Here is a 19588-nt window from a genome sequence, read left to right as displayed (position 1 = left end):
CTATATTTTGTGAAGGTTTTTTTTTTTTAATTAATTATTTAGACCTCATTTATTTTAGTTTTTTATTTTAATTTACTTCCAAATTAGCATATAGTGCAATGATGATTTCAGGAGTAGATTCCTTAGTGCCCCTTACCCATTTAGCCCATCCCTCTCCCACAACCCCTCCAGTAACCCTCATTTTGTTTTCCATATTTATGAGTCTCTTCGGTTTTGTCCCCCTCCCTGTTTTTATATTATTTTGTTCCCCTTCCCTTATGTTCATCTGTTTTGTCTCTTAAAATCCTCATATGAGTGAAGTCATATGATTTTTGGCTTTCTCTAATTTCCTTAGCAAAATACCCTCCAGTTCCATCCACGTAGTTGCAAATGGTAAGATTTCATTCTTTTTGATTGTCGAGTAATACTCCATTATATATATACACCACATCTTCTTTATCCATTCATCCATCGATGGACATTTGGGCTCTTTCCATACTTTGGCTATTGTTGATAGTGTAATTTTTATTTATTTTGAGAAAGAGCAAGCGAGGGGGGGGGCAGCAAAAATGGGGGACGGACAGAGAGCGAGAGACCAAGAATTCCAAGCAGCCCAGATCCCACTGTGAGGCTCAAGCTCACAGACTGGCGATCATGACCTGAGCTGAAACCAAGAGTCGGATGTTTAGCCGACTGAGCCGCCCAGGCTCCCCTGTGAAGTTATGTTTTAAGAGTCTTATTTCTTCAGCAAGAGTTTGTAACTTGAGTGTCCATGTCTATTAATGAGCTTTAGTTGATCTGAACTCCCAGAAATTATTTGCAAAATTGTGTATGTATGGGTATTATGTTTATCTTTTTATGTAGTGTTTATTAATCCTTTTTTTCTGAAATTTTATTATGGAACATTTCAAACTTATAATAAAGTAATGATATTAGTGTAATAAAACATATATACCAGTTATTCAGCTTGAATGGTTATTCATAGCCAGTCATATTTCATCTATACCTAATTAGCTTTCCTTCTTTGACTCCTCCTGCTCCTGCTCCTGTCCTGATTGATTGATTGATTATTTATTTATTTTTATTTTTGAGAGAGAGAGAGAGAGCGCGCGCTAGCACAAGCAGGGGGAGAAGGGCAGAGGGAGAGAGAAAGATCCCAAGCAGACTCCATACTCAGCACTGAGCCTGACGTGGCGCTCAATCCCACGACCCTGGGACCATGACTGAGCTGAAATCAAGAGTTGGGCACTCAGCTGACTGAGCCACCCAGGTGCCCCTGCCCTGATTATTATTTTTTTTTAAAGCCTTTTTTTTTTTTTTTTAATTTTTTTTTCAACGTTTTTATTTATTTTTGGGACAGAGAGAGACAGAGCATGAACGGGGGAGGGGCAGAGAGAGAGGGAGACACAGAATCGGAAACAGGCTCCAGGCTCCGAGCCATCAGCCCAGAGCCTGACGCGGGGCTCGAACTCACGGACCATGAGATCGTGACCTGGCTGAAGTCGGACGCTTAACCGACTGCGCCACCCAGGCGCCCCTGCCCTGATTATTTTAAAGCAAGTCTCTGACACATTTCACCAGTAAATATTTCAGTATGTAACTTTAAGAAACAAGCAGTATTAAAACAAAAAACAAAAAAAACCCAACCTAACTATAATAGTTATCAAATATAAAAATAACCTATGATAATTCCTTAATTTTATATCATCAAATAACCAGTCGTGTTCTGCTTTCTCCAGTTGTATCATACACTTTTTAATTGTTTGAATCAGAGTCCAAGAAAGATTCATATGTTGGTTATTGATTTTTTTTAATCTGTTAGGTTTTCCTACTATATTTTTTCCCTAGAAGTTTATTTGACTAAATTCATCAGTCTACCTTAACAGCATTTGGTATTTGAAAGTAAAGGAAATGTCTTACTCCTAACAGCATTTGCTATTTGAAAATAAGGGGAATGTCTTACTCCTCTTCATACTCCTTCCTTACATCGTACTTGATATAGTGCATTATAGAGAGACATTAAAAAGTCCTTTTGGAATTGAAGGGGGAGAATTAGAAAATCTGATTCCTTTTTATAGGGACAAATTTAATGTGAAATTTGACACACTTTTAGGAAATACTATCTTTTAATAAAGAAACTTATTTCAGGGGCGCCTGGGTGGCTCAGTCGGTTAAGCGGCCGACTTCGGCTCAGGTCATGATCTCACGGTCCGTGAGTTTGAGCCCCGCATCAGGCTCTGTGTTGACAGCTCAGAGCCTGGAGCCTGTTTCAGATTCTGTGTCTCCCTCTCTCTGACCCTCTCCCGTTCATGCTTTGTCTCTCTCTGTCTCAAAAATAAATAAACGTTAAAAAAAAAAAAAAAAGAAACTTATTTCAGTTGCTTTGAAGACATTATTCTCCCCTCAAAGAAGTTCTTTATTTTTTCTAGTTCTTAACTTTTTTCTTTTTTTCAGTGCTTATTTAGTTTTGAAAGAGAGACAGAGTGTGAGCAGGGAAGGGGCAGAGAGGCGGAGACAGAAGATCCAAAGCAGGCTCTGGGCAGACAACAAAGAGCCCTATGCAGGGTTTGAACTAACAAACTGTGAGACCATGACCTCTCCCGAAGTTGGACGCTTAACCTACTAAGCCACCCAGGTGCCCCTAGCTCTTACTTTTTGAGCCTTTAAATTAAATTAAAATCCAAGACCTTTTCATTGTCTTTCTCACTTTAAAAATAATATAGGCTGTTTTAATTTTTTTCTGTAACTCAAGAGTTACACATAATTAGAATATCCTCAGTATTCCTTACCTCAGAGGTAAACACTTAAAAGAGTTTAGTGGATATATTCGTCCAGGCTTTTTTCACATTTTATTTAGTTTTTTAATGGAATTATAGTTCACATAATTGTACAACTTGCTTTTTCTACTTGGATATTTTTCCATTATAGAAAAAACATAAATCTACCTTCTTTAAAGCCCTTATTTGTATAAACATTTATAATCAGTGTGCTGAATATATGACCCTTGATTTTTAGCTTTTCTATATTTGTCATTTATAATCTGTCACATGGTTTGTTGTATGAAATGTAACTTAATTCCAATTGTATATTTGGCAGAAGCTCTAAGCATAGACTATTCATTTGTCTTGGGTAATGTGCAGTTTGATTTTACTCAGTAAACTTGTTTTTTGGTTTTGGTTTTGTTTTATCACAAATCTGTTTATTGGAATAGTTTCTTACTCATCTTGAGTCCGGGTGCTTTAAGGGCTTCTGTCTGAAGAAGCATCCTTCTATAAGCCTTGCTTTTCCTCCTGTAGGCTGGCAGAGGACAGTGGAACAGCCAACACACAAAACAACCATTTGTGCATGGCTAAAGATGGTGGTGATTTTGTAGCATCCTGGGCACTTCACGTCCATGAAGTAGGAGTTGGGGCTCTGCACCAGGTGTTTCTTTTTGTACTTCCTCTTCTCTTCCAGGACAGGTGGAGGAGGTCCTTCACAAGGGGCATGTTCTTGTGAGGAAGTATAAACTTGTTTTTGCCACTTTGAAATATATTTCTTGGGGAAAATATAAAAGTATTAGGAAAAGAAGTTTCAAATATATCCCTGAAAATAGAATTTATTTCTTAAAAATAAGTTGTTGTTTTTTTTTAAATAAGTTTTGTTTTAATTGAGCTCTAGTCTAGAAGTGAGCCTTCTTATCTAAAATATATACAAGGTTAGTTTTTCTGTTAGTGAAAGGTGCACATCCTTTACCTTTGGTAGTTTCTTTAAGTACATGATGCCATCTTCAAGTTTGGTGCTTTTTTTCTTTCAGAGATAAAAAAAAAAAGGACTAGAAGTTAGAAGAAGATGCTGGGATCTGAACGTGGTGTTGTGGAAGAATGGTTATCAGAATTCAAGGTAAATTGGATTGGTGATAAGAATGTATCATATGATTCTATATGTCCATAATTCAAACAGTGAATATGTGCTCTGGAGAAACCGAAACAAATGTTATGATATGAAGTGGAAATGACAAAATACGAAATAATGTGTTTCTGTAATTGTAACTCTTTAAAAAGGCACTAAGGTGAATAATGGCTAGAAGGTAATATGGAAAAATAAAAAAGTTGTTAGGATTGATGAGGGGATATATCCATTTTTAAATATATTTAATAAAAAAGGGGAAGCTTCCAAGGTTTAATAAGGCACAGACATAGGATTTGTGTCTTATATTTTTATTTCCTGTAATTAAAAATCATTCATTGATTTTATTTAAAACTATATAACTTCTGAACACTAATAGAAATAAATGTTTCATAAGTATAAAATGCAAGAATAAAAATATATTCTAGGGGCGCCTGTGTGGCTCAGTCGGTTAAGCATCCAACTCTTTATTTCAGCTCAGGTCATGATCTCACAGTTCGTGAGTTTGAGCCCCACATCAGGCTCTGCACTAAGTGCCCTCTTTCCCTCCCCCAAAATAAATAAAACTTATTAAATTATATGTGTGTGTGTGTGTGTGTGTGTGTATTCTATACTTATTTTTTTTAGACTAGGTTAGTTTTTTTGTTGTTGTTTTAGTGTTTTTATTTATTTTTGAGACACAGAGAGACAGAGCATGAGTAGGAGAGGGGCAGAGAGAGAGGGAGACACAGAATCCAAAGCAGGCTCCAGTCTCTGAGCTGTCAGCACAGAGCCCGATGCGGGGCTCGAACTCCCAGACTGTGAGATCATGATCTGAGCTGAAGTCGGATGCTTAACTGACTGAGCCACCCAAGCGCCCCTAGAGTAGGTTAGTTTAAAGTGACCCTTTTCAGCAAATCTTGGTACGTGTGATTTCTAATAATTTTTCATGGTTGACTAGTTAGAAGAACTGTACACTATAACGTCCTAACTTAATTTGTCTTATTAACTCTAATGATATTTCTTGTATTAATTATCTTTACTTTTCTTAATTGACTCTATCATAAATCTTTTCAAGAGAAACTGAGGTAAAATATATTTCCTGACTTCCCAAATACTAAGTTTGCTTTTGATTTCCTTTGATGTTTCTTTTAGGCGTTACCTGACACTCAGATCACCAATTATGCAGCAACTTTACACCGGAAAAAAAACACTGGTCCCAGCCCTCTATAAAGTTATTCAAGATTCGAATAATGAGGTAGGAAAGCTTATAAGAAAAATAATTTCAACATAGTAAAGTGAAATATGTGTACTAAAACACATATGTAAGTTTTGTAGTTTTCTCTCCTCTTTTTTAAAATCCTTCTTATGGAACTGGAAAACTTTCTTTCTCCTGTTTTTCATTCTGATAGTTGCTTTGGCTTTCCCTTTCCCCTTCCCTCTTTATATTTTTAAATGTTTTGACAGATTTGTTCCTGTTGAGGACTGTATGTTTTGAGTCTTGATCTGAGTGACCATCATCTCAATAGATTACTTATTAATTTGAAACTTTTCCCTGTTTCTGTTTGGGATGTTTCCTTTTCTAGAATCCAAATGTTAGCCTTACACTGATTCAGCTTTTTTTTATTTTAAGTATGTTTGCTGTTATTTTATTGACAGTGTGGAAGTGTATATATTACTCTGATCAGTGAACTCAAACTGGTAACATGAAATGATGCTGCTAGTAAATTTAGCTTGAAAATGATTGGAGAAAGCACTATTTAGCCTAAATAGTTAAGATCAATAAACTTAGAGTAAGAGTTTCCTGTTATTCAGCTTTGTGATAGAAGAAGGAAAAAAAAATTCAGCTGTTGAATCTATATGTTAATTTATGCAAAATACACACATTATCTTTCCATTAACACAATAGTATGACATATAGTTTTATCACCACTGGATTCATGTATGCTTTAAAATGAAAATGAAAGGAACACACAGGAAAGTAGCTTCTTATCTTCCCAGATACAGCCTCCAAGAGTGCCTCTGCTGTGTACTGGAGTGAGTTTGAAGAAGTTCAGGTAATCATCTCCTAACCAGCAGCTTAATTTAAAGTGCATCTTAATTTTTGTCCTACCACTAAAAGCTTGCTTTATTGACCTCTTTCTTTACTATCTCCTAAACTTGGATTGGCTCTCAGTTAGGCTTGCATCTGTTGCTGTTTATAGCAGCAATTGCAGGATTCATTTGCTTCTTTTTCTCTTGCTGTGTATTTATGTTTTATAACTTTAGGTGTAGTAATGTATATATATTCATATCCTTTTTGGTTAGGAGTTTTCAAAATTCTGTTTGAATAATGAATGTGTGTTATTTCCTACCCCTTGTTTTGCACTGTCTTAACATTTAAGCTTTGCTTATTAAAATTTGTTTTATGCTTTCTCTTTACATTGTAAGCTCTTCATGAGCAGTGGTCATATAGTCTGTATTTGTTACTTCCCTAGAATCTAGTATATTATCATGTACATAATGAACACTTAGTAAATATTGATTAGAAGAATAGTGAAACACAAAATGAGATTCTAAAATGCTATCATTTTCATTAACACTCACAAGTATATAAAAAGGATTGGTTTCCTTTTTTATACTTTAGAAGCTCTGACATTAAAAAAAGCTATTCACATTACTTTATATTGTAATACTTCATAATAATGTATGAGACCTTATCATAGGTAGAATTGGAAAATTACAGCTTGAGAGATAAAAGCTCAACAGTAGTCATTATAATCAGCCAGTTGCCAGAGCAGAGCTGTCTTTCCATCTTTTCTCCTGTCAGGTTATAAGGTTCTAACCATGTGGTCATATTTCAGAAAAGCAGAATGTAGAGCTCTATAGAATCTCAAACTAATTCTGGATTTCAGTTATAGAAGTAGCCCCCTTTTAGTCCTGATTTTATTGTATTCTGAAACATAACTGTTTTACTTAGTTAACAGGAAATTATTTCAGAAAATCGTCACATGCCACATATAATATTAATTGAAGCTTATGGTGATCTTACAGTTTTGCTTTAAAGACCTTAAAAGCTCTTAAGAAAGTGTATTTCCTAGTTTAGTATTACATATCATGGCCAACCTGTACTGCAGCTTTATTTCTCATTTCCTTTGTTCTAGAGGTTTCTACACCAAACATATTGCTTTATTTCTCATTTCCTTTGTTCTAGAGGTTTCTACACCAAACATATTGCTTAATTTTCCTCATTTCCTTTGTTCCTGATCCTGTAGTCACTCTTGCAGTTCTTCCCCTTCAGGAAGACCTCCATCTAATCGTTATGTTTACCCTATCACTTTTTCATGATTTGATTCCCTTTCCTTCTTCCTTCACATGGCTCACTTCTCTCTTTACCCAGCTAAATTTTCATAGGTCATTTCCTTGCAAACATTCTTAGCTCCTTTGCTTCTCATTCCATTCATTAGTTCTTTTTCTTTGGGGGAAAAATCTCGACACTGGAAAAAATCCAGCCATCCATCTTCTTCAGGCCTGTACCTGAGCAGCAGAACATACTTGCAGAACACAGTTGTGTTGACTTTCTCCACTTTAAATGCAGGACTAAAAGGCTCAAGGTCACATAATACTGCCTTGCATTCTTGCTTTACTTTCTTGGTACACTGTCCCACTGCATTTTACACCTTCTCTTTCCTCATACTCTTACCCTCCTTTTCCTCATCTCCAGCTTGCTTTCTGTGTCCTTAAAAAAGAAGAAGATAATTGGGAACTCTCATATTTTCCCCTTCCTATCTACCACTCTACCAGCTTTTCCACCTACATTCTTTTGCCTTTTCTGCTGTTCAGTGGATGAAGTGTCTCAGGTGGTATCAAAGTGTCTCTTGTACTTAGGCCTGGATCACATTCTCTGGCCACCTCAAAGATTGCTCCTGCAGTTATCCCTCCTCATTCCTTCATCATTGATTTCTGACCAAACTCCTCCTCCTCCCCATTTTTAAAAAAAGCAGAGTAAAAATTTTGACAACTCTGTATTTCTTTGCTATGCTTAGTTAAAATGTAGTCTCTTACATGCCATTGTGGTTCTTGCTACTGAGGAAGGGAAGTTAAGGTCTTTATAACAGAAACGAATCATAATTGTGCCATGGCAAATAAAATTGAGAGACAGAAATTCTGGAGTCTTTGACTAAAGAGGAAAACAGATTTAAAACATAGATATATATTTTTAATAAATACACTTATGAGAGCAGCAATCTTTAATTCCCCAAAAGAGCTTTTTTGTCAGTACTTTAAAAAGATACCAGCAGTTGACTATTTTCAGAAATTTATTACTTCATTATTGACACTACACGGAATATACTATTTGTAGTCAAATAATCCTCACCTCCTACTCTCAACCTTCATTCTAGTATAAGAAATGTGGGATAGTGGAAGCATCAACTTGGTGTTCGAAGACCTGAATTTTAAGTGTCTTCCTCCACCACTAACTTCTGTGACTTTGAGCAAATTGTCTGACTAGTGTAGACTTCTGTTTAAGGGGAGAATTGAAATTTTTTGAAGATTGTAAATATTATGACAGTGATTTCACATAATGGGCCTAGTAGTTACTAGACACGAGGGTGTACATGTGTGTGAACTTTTTTAGCTTTAAAGTCATTCCCTAAGAGCTAAGCTTAGCTCATCTAAATATATTAACTGTACAGTTAACATTGGGTTTGTTGATTTTTGATTTGCAATCCTGAAAGTAGTGACTTATTCTAGACGGTTAGGTTATTACAGACCTATATAACTTCATTCAAACAGATTTCCAAATGTATATGCATTATTTAATCATTCAGAAAAGAAGGTAGCATATAAATACTGAATGACTCATTTTAAAGCTAGTATTAAATTTTAATTTAGACATTTTTTTATAGTTTCTTGTCAATGTGTTATTTGCATTTTAAAATCATACCCAGTTTTGTGTGGTCTATAGTTATTTGAACAAAACCGTTTTAGATTGGCAGTACGTGATTAGGAAAAAGGGAGAGGTTTATTTAACCTGCTCATTTTCTTTAGTTTTCAAGGTGATAAAGATCTTCATAAGTCCTATTGTGTGATATCGTATGAAAAATTTAACACTAAAAAAGCTATTCCTATATTTTCAAAATCTTAAATATAATTAGTAGAATTTAAGTCAGTCTTAACACATAAAAGTAATTCATTTGTTTTACTTGTATGTATATAAAATATTAGCTAACATTTTGGATATCCAATTATTATATATTGCAAAATCCCTTTGTCTACTGAGTAGTATATAATTTTATTTAAATCATAATCTAAGTTGAGATTTAAAGTTTATTTCCAACAAGAGCATTTGAAGTTTTTTCTTTCAATAGAAACTTTTTAAAGTGGAGGATAGTAAGGGCTGATAATAATAGAAAAGGAAACAATATAAATGTAGTACATTGGTTAAATAATTATCTAACAAAGTTAACGGATTAGTGTATTGAAAAATAAGTTGGTATTATATGGGCACAAAATACTTAAAGTTAGTAAATTGGTCAGTTTAATATATAGTCTCTGTGCATAAGTAGAGATTAAGGTTTAGGACACATTGATTCAAAATATGCAAAAATTAATACTGAAAATTTATTTTTTAAATATTACACAAGTATATGTGCTTTAAAAAAAACATACTTACAGCAAATGAATAGAAATAGCTAATGTACTTTATTTTCCTTTTAGCTTCTGGAGCCTGTCTGCCACCAGCTGTTTGAGCTCTATCGTAGCTCTGAAGTTCGACTTAAGAGGTTCACACTGCAGTTCTTGCCGGAATTGATGTGGGTTTATTTACGGCTTACAGTTAGCCGAGACAGACAGAGTAATGGCTGCATTGAAGCACTTCTGTTAGGAATTTACAATTTGGTAAGTTGAAAAAGATAGTTTGGGAAACTTTAAGTATTTTGTAAAAATCTTCTGAAGTAATACTTAAAGAATATTTTTTAAAAAAATAAATTGAAAGGTCTACTGAGTAATTTATTTGAATTTATGAGAGGCTTAATAAATAATTGCCAATGATGCATTTTATAAAATAGGTGAAAATATTATAATTGATAGCATTGTTAATATTTTGTGACTTATCTTTAAATTACTTTATTTGACCAATGTTTATGAATGCGCTCCATTTAAAATTTTTGAAATTTATTTTGAATAATCATTTGATAAAATATTATATACTTGACACTGTATTGTTTGAAATTCTTCTAAGAAATTCTTAAGTATCTTAAACATTATTCTGGGTTTTTTTTTTTTCCCACAGTGTCCAGTTAGGACTTTGGTATTGAAATTCTTACTCTTTGAAGATATCCTTTGTATTTAGTATTCATTGTAAACAAGCACTCCACATAATAAAATTTTTTTCCATATTAATTTTTCAAATTTAAATCCAAGTTAGTTAATATATAGTGTAATAATGATATCAGGAGTAGACTTTAGTGATTCATCACTTACATATAACACCCAGTGGTCATCCCAACAAGGGTAAAGTACCTCACAAAACATTGAGTTTCACTGTAAATAAATATTTTTCTATACCAATGTTCAACCCTCAAAGTATTATCCCTTAAAAGATCATTAGAAAACATTTCTATCCCTGGAATGTATATCTGAAGAAAGGAGTATGGCCTTTGAAATCATTTGTATTTTATTTAAAACTAGGCCCTGCCATTTGTTTGCTGTTTTAAATTTGGTCAGGTTACTTAATATCTTGACTTCAGTTGCTTCATCTGTAAAACAGAAATAAAACATTGTTAACAGGATTAAAAACAATTAGGAGAGGCGTGCCTGGCTGTTTCAGTTGGTACAGCATACAACTCTTGATCTTAGGGTTGTGAGTTTGAGCCCCACATTGGGTTTAGAGATTGCTTAAAAATAAAATCTTAAAAACAAAAAAACAATTAGGAGAATCCACATACTACCTGAGGTGTTTAATAAATGTCATTAATAGTAGTAGCAGTATCAAGTAGTATTAAGGGAGAGGTTTTTTTTACATGAAAAGCTGGTCTAGGTATAAAATTCTCTAATTTGCCAACTTGCCTGATTGTTTTTTCTTTTAAAGCAGGAAATTTGTTTCATATATTACTCTCTCCTCTAGTACTTAGCACAGCACTTAGTAGATGTATGTTGATTTAATAATTGAATTTGGCGTTTTCAATTATGTTGAAAATTAAGCTATCTTTTCACTCATTTTTAAAAATTTTTTTTTTTTTAACGTTTATTTATTTTTGAGACAGAGAGAGACAGAGCATGAATGGGGTGGGTCAGAGAGAGAGGGAGACACAGAATCTGAAACAGGCTCCAGGCTCTGAGCTGTCAGCCCAGAGCCCGACGCGGGGCTCGAACTCACTGGCTGCGAGATCGTGACCTGAGCTGAAGTGGGACGCCCAGCCCACTGAGCCACCCAGGCGCCCCACTCATTTTTTTAACGTAATAAAATCCAGTAGTGGGACAAATGAAGCAAAGTATTTTTAAGCAGGATGCTGACAAGTTCTTAACAGTGCTTATTGGTGCTATGGTTTAATTATCTTTTAGCATCTTAAAAATAGTGTACTTACAAAATAAATGGTCAGTTATATATCAGAATGTAACCCAGGCTTCTGTCTTCTAATTCATTTACTGTCTGTGTTCTTTCTTCTCTGTGGCTCTCAATTTTTCTTACCACCTAGGGTTTCTTTTATATATTTATTTTCTTTTTTTCACTTTCCCTCTCGAGAACTTCTCTCTTGTTTCACATAGCCTCAGAGGGAGTTTTATATTGCCCTCAGCTTAAACAAACTGTAGAACATCCTTCTTCAAGAACACACAAATATAAATAAAAGTTATTTGGCTTAATTTGAAATTTAGGAATAAAAATTAAAGTCGTATTGCCTAACTTAAATTAGGTCCATCCGTCTTACCGTAGACTTTCTCTGAGGCATACTGGCCTGAATGTGGTAATAACTAGTTTGACTACAAAATAGTTAAATGATCTCTCCAAGGAATTTTTAAACCCATTTTCCTGCCAAAATTAGAGGTAAGGCCAATGTTCACATATAATTGGTACTCTCCTGTGACATATTAAACAGAAATGAGCCCTACAGAGAAGTTCTTTTGGGTTTTTGTTTTGTTGATGATAGTTATTGTTGTTGTATCTTCCATTTGTGCTGTGTAACTCTCAGTCTGTCTCTGACCTTTCTTCTAGGTCTACTAAGGGGGCAGCCTTCTCTCTCTGGATTTTATGCTAATTATGAATATATTAATGTGGATTAATATGTAAAATAAATTAATTAAAATTAATTGATATGTAAAAGAAACATAGACCAAATGAGGCAGTAGAGGAAAGGAGTGATAATGGAGGAGCATTTCACCCCTCTATATGATAGTGTCTATAGGCAGATTTTTATTGATACCTGTAGACCACCAGAGGTACCAGAGACTAGAAATGAAGGACACCATTGTCCTTTTCATTGAAAGATAAAGTGCTTTTAAAAGAAAACAATTTTCTTGCAATTCAGTAAAAATTACCTAAATATGAATCTATTTTTAATCACTTGGACTAATATTCATTATGTTAATATGTAGCTTAAATTGGGTCATTAGTCTTTTGCTGAATAATTGTAACAGTTTTTTTTAGTCAGGATTCATTCTGTGTTAGAATAATGTGTTTTTTCTTATTTAATAAGTGTATTTCTTGGCTAAAACATATAATCTGTTTGACTCAGATCTAATTGCTTATAATCTCCCTTTCCTATCTGTAAACTTAACATGAAAGATGATTTGTGTGCCTGCTTTATGTCTTTGCTGTCACATTGCATTTGATTTAGTTATAGTATTTAGTTATAGTATTGTGCTGCATATCTCTCAGAGGGTAACTCAACTACTGAACTGTGTAATTTGCTAATAGGTTAGAAAAGATACACTAGGATAGTAATATTTTTTGTATATTGCTATTTCTAAAACTCTTCCTCAGTTGTCAATGATATATTGGTAAATTAAGAATTTTTTTCTTATAGCCCTGTGATTATTTATCTTTGTATGTATTTTTTAACTATAGGAAATTGCTGATAAAGATGGAAACAATAAAGTTCTGTCTTTTACTATCCCTTCCTTATCCAAGCCTTCAATATACCATGAGGTAAGTAAGATTGGAAAGGTAGAATTATTTAAAATTACTCTGAGTAAGATGGGGTGCCTGGATGGCTCAGTCAGTTAAGTGTCCAACTCTTGATTTTCGCTCAGATCATGATCTCATGGTCTGTGAGATAGAGCCCCTGGTCAGGCTCTGCACTGCACAGAGCCTGCTGGGGATTCTCTCTCCTCTCTGCCCCTCTCCCGCTCACACTTTCTCTTTCTCTTCCTCTCAAAATAAACATGAAAAAAATTTTTATAAAAAATTATATTGAATAAGAGATCAAAGTCAATTTTTCACCAGAGATAAACACTAACACATCTTTATTGATTTACTTCTTAACAGTAGGTGCCTGTTAGTGATGTAAAGCTATGCTGTTATCAAGAGAGGCAGAAAGTAATTAATGGAAAATTTCCTCTAGTTCTTATTTATTTCTTTTTCATTCTTATACCACTATCATTTTCACTTTTTTATTAGTCTTTTATGAATTTTTAAAAATATTCTTTGGGGCGCCTGGGTGGCTCAGTCGGTTAAGCATCCGACTTCAGCTCAGGTCATGATCTCACGGTCCGTGAGTTCGAGCCCCGCGTCGGGCTCTGGGCTGATGGCTCAGAGCCTGGAGCCTGCTTCTGATTCTGTGTCTCCCTCTCTCTCTGCCCCTCCCCCGTTCATGCTCTGTCTCTCTCTGTCCCAAAAATATAATAAAATGTTAAAAAAATATATTTAAAAATATATATATATATATATTCTTTAATTTTTTGAAGTCTTCCATATTCATTAGAAATCTGTGTTAGATTGATTTTTTTATTATTTTTTAGGAAACTGTCTACTTAAAAGGATATTAATACCAATTATTTCCATTTAAAGGAGTCTATAACTGATGCACTGTGTCTATTCACTAACAGCACATTTTTGAGTTTTGCTTATATTTATTTGAACAATGTGAGAACCCTGATAATCATAATAGGTAGAAGGCTGCTGTTAAGCTGAAATCCTTCTGCCTGCTTTATTTAAGGATATATTCTATGAATCAAGCTTCAGGTCTATAGTGGCCTTTGGTGTATAAAGTTATAAGGAAAGCACTTAAAGAAACTTTACCAGTAGTCCAAAAATTATATTCCATTTTCTTATCAGTAAACAGTATCCTCTTGCTTCACAACTCCATGCTGCTATTTCTTAATTAATTCCCGTGGGACTTCATTGTGTATTGGAAATAGAATGCCTCCTATTTAGCCAAGACTTGTTTTAGCATAAAATATTTCTGAGAATATAATCTTAATTAGATTTTAATTAAGTTCTGTGTATCATGTTATGAAATAAAACAGAGGATAGTGAAACATTTATGAATGGATGCTTCTAACTTTAGGAACACCTAATCAATTGTGTCACTAGTAAAGAGACATTTGATTATAGTCTTAAATATTGTTTATAACTCTCTGTACCTTGCTTTAAGTTTTTATTTTAATTCCAGTTAACATACAGTGTTATATTAGTTTCAGGTATACACTATAGTGATTTCAACAATTCCCTTACTTCATCTAGTGCTCATCATGACAAGCTCCTTCATCCCCATCACCTATTTAACCCATGCACCTTGTTTTCTTCATTGTAGAATGGGATTAATGAAAGTATCTACCTACCTGAAATTAGACAAACTGCAGAATTTAAATGTACAGTGAAGTCTCAAGCCTGTTTTGTGTTCTGGAATACAAATAAATTAAAATTGATGAATCTGAAAAAAATTTTTTTAATTTTAAAAATAAAATTGATGTTTTTATAACCTTTAGTCTTTCCAGCAACTTTTTTTTTTCTTTTGAGAGAGAGAGAGCGAGCGAGCGAGCGAGGGGGCGAGCATGAGCAGAGTCAGACACTTAACTGACTGAGCTCCAGGCACCCCTCTGGCAACTTTTCTTATTCTGTGTTCTAAATATAGATTCATTCCATAATCTTCCAAAAACAAAGCAGTATATTTTTAGTTTTATGTATTATATATAATTTCCAAAAAGAGCTGTAGAATATATGTAATTGAAAAATGCAAAAGGTTTTAAATAAGAGAAATGGTCTTAAACTGCCTTCTGCTAAAACAAAGCTAAATGTCCTTATATGATACAGATTTTTACTTCATTTTAAAGACACAGTCTCATACTTTACCTTATTTTTGTAGCCCTCAACAATTGGATCCATGGCTTTGACAGAAGGGGCATTGTGTCAGCATGATCTCATCAGGGTTGTTTATAGTGATCTTCATCCTCAGAGGGAAACATTCACTGCACAAAACCGGTAATGGTCAAAACTGTAGATAGTAATAATTATTAATTTATGCTTAATAGTTAACTCTAATTACTTTGGTTCAAGTTTGGTGAGAGAAGAAGCAAAAGGTTTAAAATGTCATACTAGTGAAATACATTATAGTAGTGAAATAGCTATCCATCTAATGCATGGTACTGTGTGTAGTCATCTTGTGTAAAGCAAAATAAAAACTAAAAGTGTGGGCATGAAGTCAGCCAAACCAAGGTTTGTGTTCTAGCACTATATGTTAAAAGGTCTCCCTCTCATGCAGTTTATTTATTCTCTATACCTTGCTTTCTTCAATGCAGAATGGGTTAATAGAGTACCTACCTTCCTGAAGTCAGGCAAACTGAATGCATAGTCCCCGAGACTTCCCTTACTTCTGACACTAACTGCAAGTTTGGGAGGGTTCCCGTAACCTCTCTTAGGTTTGATAAGTCACTAGAAGGCTCAGAGCTCACTGAATGAAAGCTGTTTTATTCACAGTTAAGGTTTATTACAAGAAAAGGAAACAGATGAAAATCAGCCAAAGGGAAAGATGCATAAAATAGAATCAGGAGGGTCCCAAATGCAAAGTTTCTATTGTCCTCATCCATGGAGTCAAGATGCTTCCTCCTAAAAAAAAAAAAAAAAAAAAAAAAAGGATGCATTCCTCCTCTCCCAGCATCAGTGTGTGACAGGATAGAGTCAAGTTCAATGTCCAGACTTTTCACTGGGCTCCATTATTGTAGATATGACTCATTAGATTTATTTGCTCACATGGTTGATCTCCGCCTCAAGGTTGGTTGAGGCTGTGTGACCCAAAGCCCCACCCTAAATCACATGGTGGTGGTTGTTTCTAGTGTGGCCAATCCCCACCTTAAACAAAAACACTCCTGTCAGGTATGACATAGGTTGCTTCCTAGCGGGGAGGTTAGACTTCTTTGGGCAAGGCCAAATTCTTTACAGACTATGCCTTGGCCATCGGCCAAGTCTTTTAAACAAAAACAATCATGTTTATCTGGGCATAAATATGACAGACACATTTATATGACAGACACAGATAGCAATGTGATCATTATGAATAAGCCCAACATTTGAGGAGCCAGTGTCAATTAGGGATAGATTTAAAGAAACAACTGATTTATTCTGTAAAGCCACTACATACATACTCATATTTTTGTACCAGTTTGAATATTTTCTATCCTGCTCTACTCCATCTGCTGCTATTTGTACCTTATGATAAGCTTGAGCAGAAATATTGATCATAGAAATTAGTTGATGATTAGCTAAGTCCAGTTTTTCCCTCAGGCCAGTCATTTTTTACTCACATTCATCCTAAAGAGGCTTTAACTCAATTTACCAATACATCAATATTAGTATTATAACCTTACCAACCATGCCAGTGTTACACCATATCACAGAATGACAGTAGGTGTGACCTGAAAAATAAGAGGCAGAGATACTGGCATATACTAGAGTCTTAGTTAACTATTACTGCAGTTCATCCTCATATATTACCAAGATGTCTCCCAGAACAATGCCACTTAGATTTGCAGGCTTCTGTTTGACTTTATCAGGTTCTAAAATCAGGAGTGGTCTCACCAACATATGGTTTCACCCTTTCAAGAATCTGATGTACCAAGAGACAGTGTCGTCTCTTGCTTTTAACCTGTCATGGTGGCAGTGTAATATTGAATTTCTCTCATTGCATAATCCATTTATTTATTCCTTTATCTCAACTAAACACTCTGACCTGTCTCCATTTGTACCCAAACTTTTCTACTTTAGAAGGGATGTTAAGTTTGGCCACTGTGCTGGTCCAGATTGCTGGCAGCAATATTAGCCTAGCGTGTGGCTCTCCTCAGTCCACTCCCATCCCTATAGGTAGATTTACCTAGGTACAGACCTAGTGGGCTCTTGACACTAGGTGATACATCTGTACTCAGTGTCAGCCCAGTTTTGCCAGATGAGATGATGGTACAACCCACCCCATCAGGCTCTTGGGAATTTTGAAGATACAGTTATAGTTTCTTGCTTAGAAATCCTCTGCTTCTGGCACCTGCACTTGCAGCCCTGCTCCTAGACCAATGCTTTAGGTAGAAAAAGAAAAGTTGAAGTGATGTGGGAAGAAAGAAGTATAGTTATACCACCATGTTCTGAAGAAGTATGTAGTCTTACCAACATTATCCTACCCACTGCTTTCCACATCCTTAACCTCATATTAACATACATGATTGTTGTGAGGAATAAGTGAGCTGATGCTTGGCATAGTGCCTGGCATTCTTACCACATGTGCCTGGCACATAGTGAATGTTAGTCATACTGTCATTTGTTGTATAATATTTTATGTTTGTAGTAAAACAGTACTCTTGTTGGTTATAACATTTGAGTTATGGAAGGAATGTAAAATTAGACAAATTTCCACAGTCATTTACCTCTGATTGGTGCTTCAGTCTGGAATTCTGGTTCTTCCTTTGGGTCTTTCCAATATTACATATATGATAGAAAATGTGTTGGCTTTCCTTGCATCCTAACACATTGTTTTGGAATTCAGCTTTAGTGATCATCCTTTATTAGCCAGCAGAGTGCTATATAACACTTGGGGAAGGCTTTATCCCTACTTAAAGTAACAGCTTAATTTTTTTTTCTAGTTATATTGGTTTACTTAAATAATTTCACAATATTAAATTTACATTAAAAGAGTGGTTCATAGTGTAGTCTGCAGATTGATTTGCATAAAAATCATCTGGTTACCTGGTTCCTTTTTTGTTTTCTAATTCTAATTTTTGAAAGTATAACATTATATACTTGTGGTAAATTTTAAATAGAAGAGAATATAAATAGATGAGAATAAATGGGAATACAAAGAGAATAGTATGTGTCCTCTTCCCTCTTCCCTCCATTTCTACCCTCAGTAGTTAAAATGTCAGTCATTTTGTTGTGTGTCCTTTCAGAATATTTTAATGCATGCAAAAGCACATATTCAACTTTAAACACATGCAGGCCCATACACACTGGGCTCCATTATACATATTGTTCTGCAACTTTTTTCCATAAGAATAAATCTTAGGGGTGCCTGGGTAGCTAAGTCGGTTAAGTGTTCAACTCTTGATCTCAGCTCAGGTCTTGATCTCAGGGTCATGAGTTCAAGCCCTGAATTGGGCTCCGTGCTGTGCCTGGAGCCTACTTTAAAAAAAGGCGGGGGGCAGGGGGAAATAAATCTTAGACTTACTTCTATAACAGCATATAGAGATCTCCATATTCTTTTTTAATGACTACTTAGTATTTCATTATATATATATGTATATACATTCATATATATATACACACACATATATATATACACATACATACACACACACACACACACACACACACACACACACACACGTACATACCCTGTCGGTTTTTTAGCCAGTCTTACATTGACTAAAATTTAGGTTGTTTTACTTTTTTGCTACTGTAGACAATATTGCAGGGAACCTAGTTTTGTTTTGTTTTTGTGTGTATATATATATATATATATATATATATATATATTTGGTGCATAGGAGCACCAAAGTTATCTGTAAGATAAATTCCTAGTGATAAATTTGCTAAGCTAAAGATTGTCTCCTTTTTCACTTTGAGTAGGTATTTCCAAATTACCCTCCCCCTGAACAACTACACCAGCAATATCCTACCAGTAGTTTGAGAAGGCCTATTTCCTCATACTGACCCCCAATAGTGGGTATTTAAAAAATTTTTAATCTTTGCCAATTGATCATTAAAAATTGATGTTACATTGTTTTATTTGTCATTCCCTTAATTATGACTGGGCATAAACACTTTTAATATATTCATCAATTATTTTTCCTGACTTATGAAATGCCTATTCATGTCCTGTCTCCATTTTTCATATTGAACTGGATATTTTTTCCCCTAGTGATTTGACAGAGTTTTTTAAATATTGAGAAAACTGCACTGTTTTACACCTTGCACATTTTCAGTTAATTATTAATTTTTACATTATTTTAAACTAAGGTATACTTCATATACATTAAATTCACCCCCTTTAAAGTGTACAATTCACTGATTTTTAGTATATTTACAAGATTGTCCAGGACATTTTGGGGCACCTGGGTGGCTCAGTCTGTTGGGCATCCGACTTGGGCTTAGGTCATTATCTCACAGTTTGTGAGTTCAAGCCCCACGTCAGGCTCTGTGCTGATACCTCAGAGCCTGGAGCCTGCTTTGGATTCTGTGTCTCCCTCTCTCTCTGCCCCTCCCCTGCTCATGCTTTGTCTCTCTCTCAAAAATAAATAATAAAATATTTAAAAAGAAATAAATTAATAATTCCAGGACATTTTT

General features: G+C 34.7%; 1 protein-coding gene and 1 pseudogene across 1 annotated transcript in view; one reads left to right on the top strand and one right to left on the bottom strand.

Moving 5' to 3' along the window:
• Positions 1-19588, top strand: part of FAM126B (family with sequence similarity 126 member B) — a 92893-nt gene that overhangs the window by 42086 nt on the left and 31219 nt on the right. Inside the window, 6 exon segments of the mRNA XM_019838445.3 lie at positions 3776-3861; positions 5002-5049; positions 5051-5104; positions 9547-9726; positions 12893-12973; positions 15132-15247. Of these exon segments, the coding sequence (XP_019694004.1) occupies positions 3811-3861; positions 5002-5049; positions 5051-5104; positions 9547-9726; positions 12893-12973; positions 15132-15247 (530 nt within the window). The 5' untranslated portion in view covers positions 3776-3810.
• On the bottom strand, positions 3199-3467 carry LOC123379110 (annotated as a pseudogene).

This window comes from Felis catus, chromosome C1, assembly GCF_018350175.1.
Source record: "Felis catus isolate Fca126 chromosome C1, F.catus_Fca126_mat1.0, whole genome shotgun sequence".
NCBI lineage: Eukaryota > Metazoa > Chordata > Mammalia > Carnivora > Felidae > Felis > Felis catus.
This window is presented reverse-complemented; position numbering and strand designations above follow the sequence as displayed.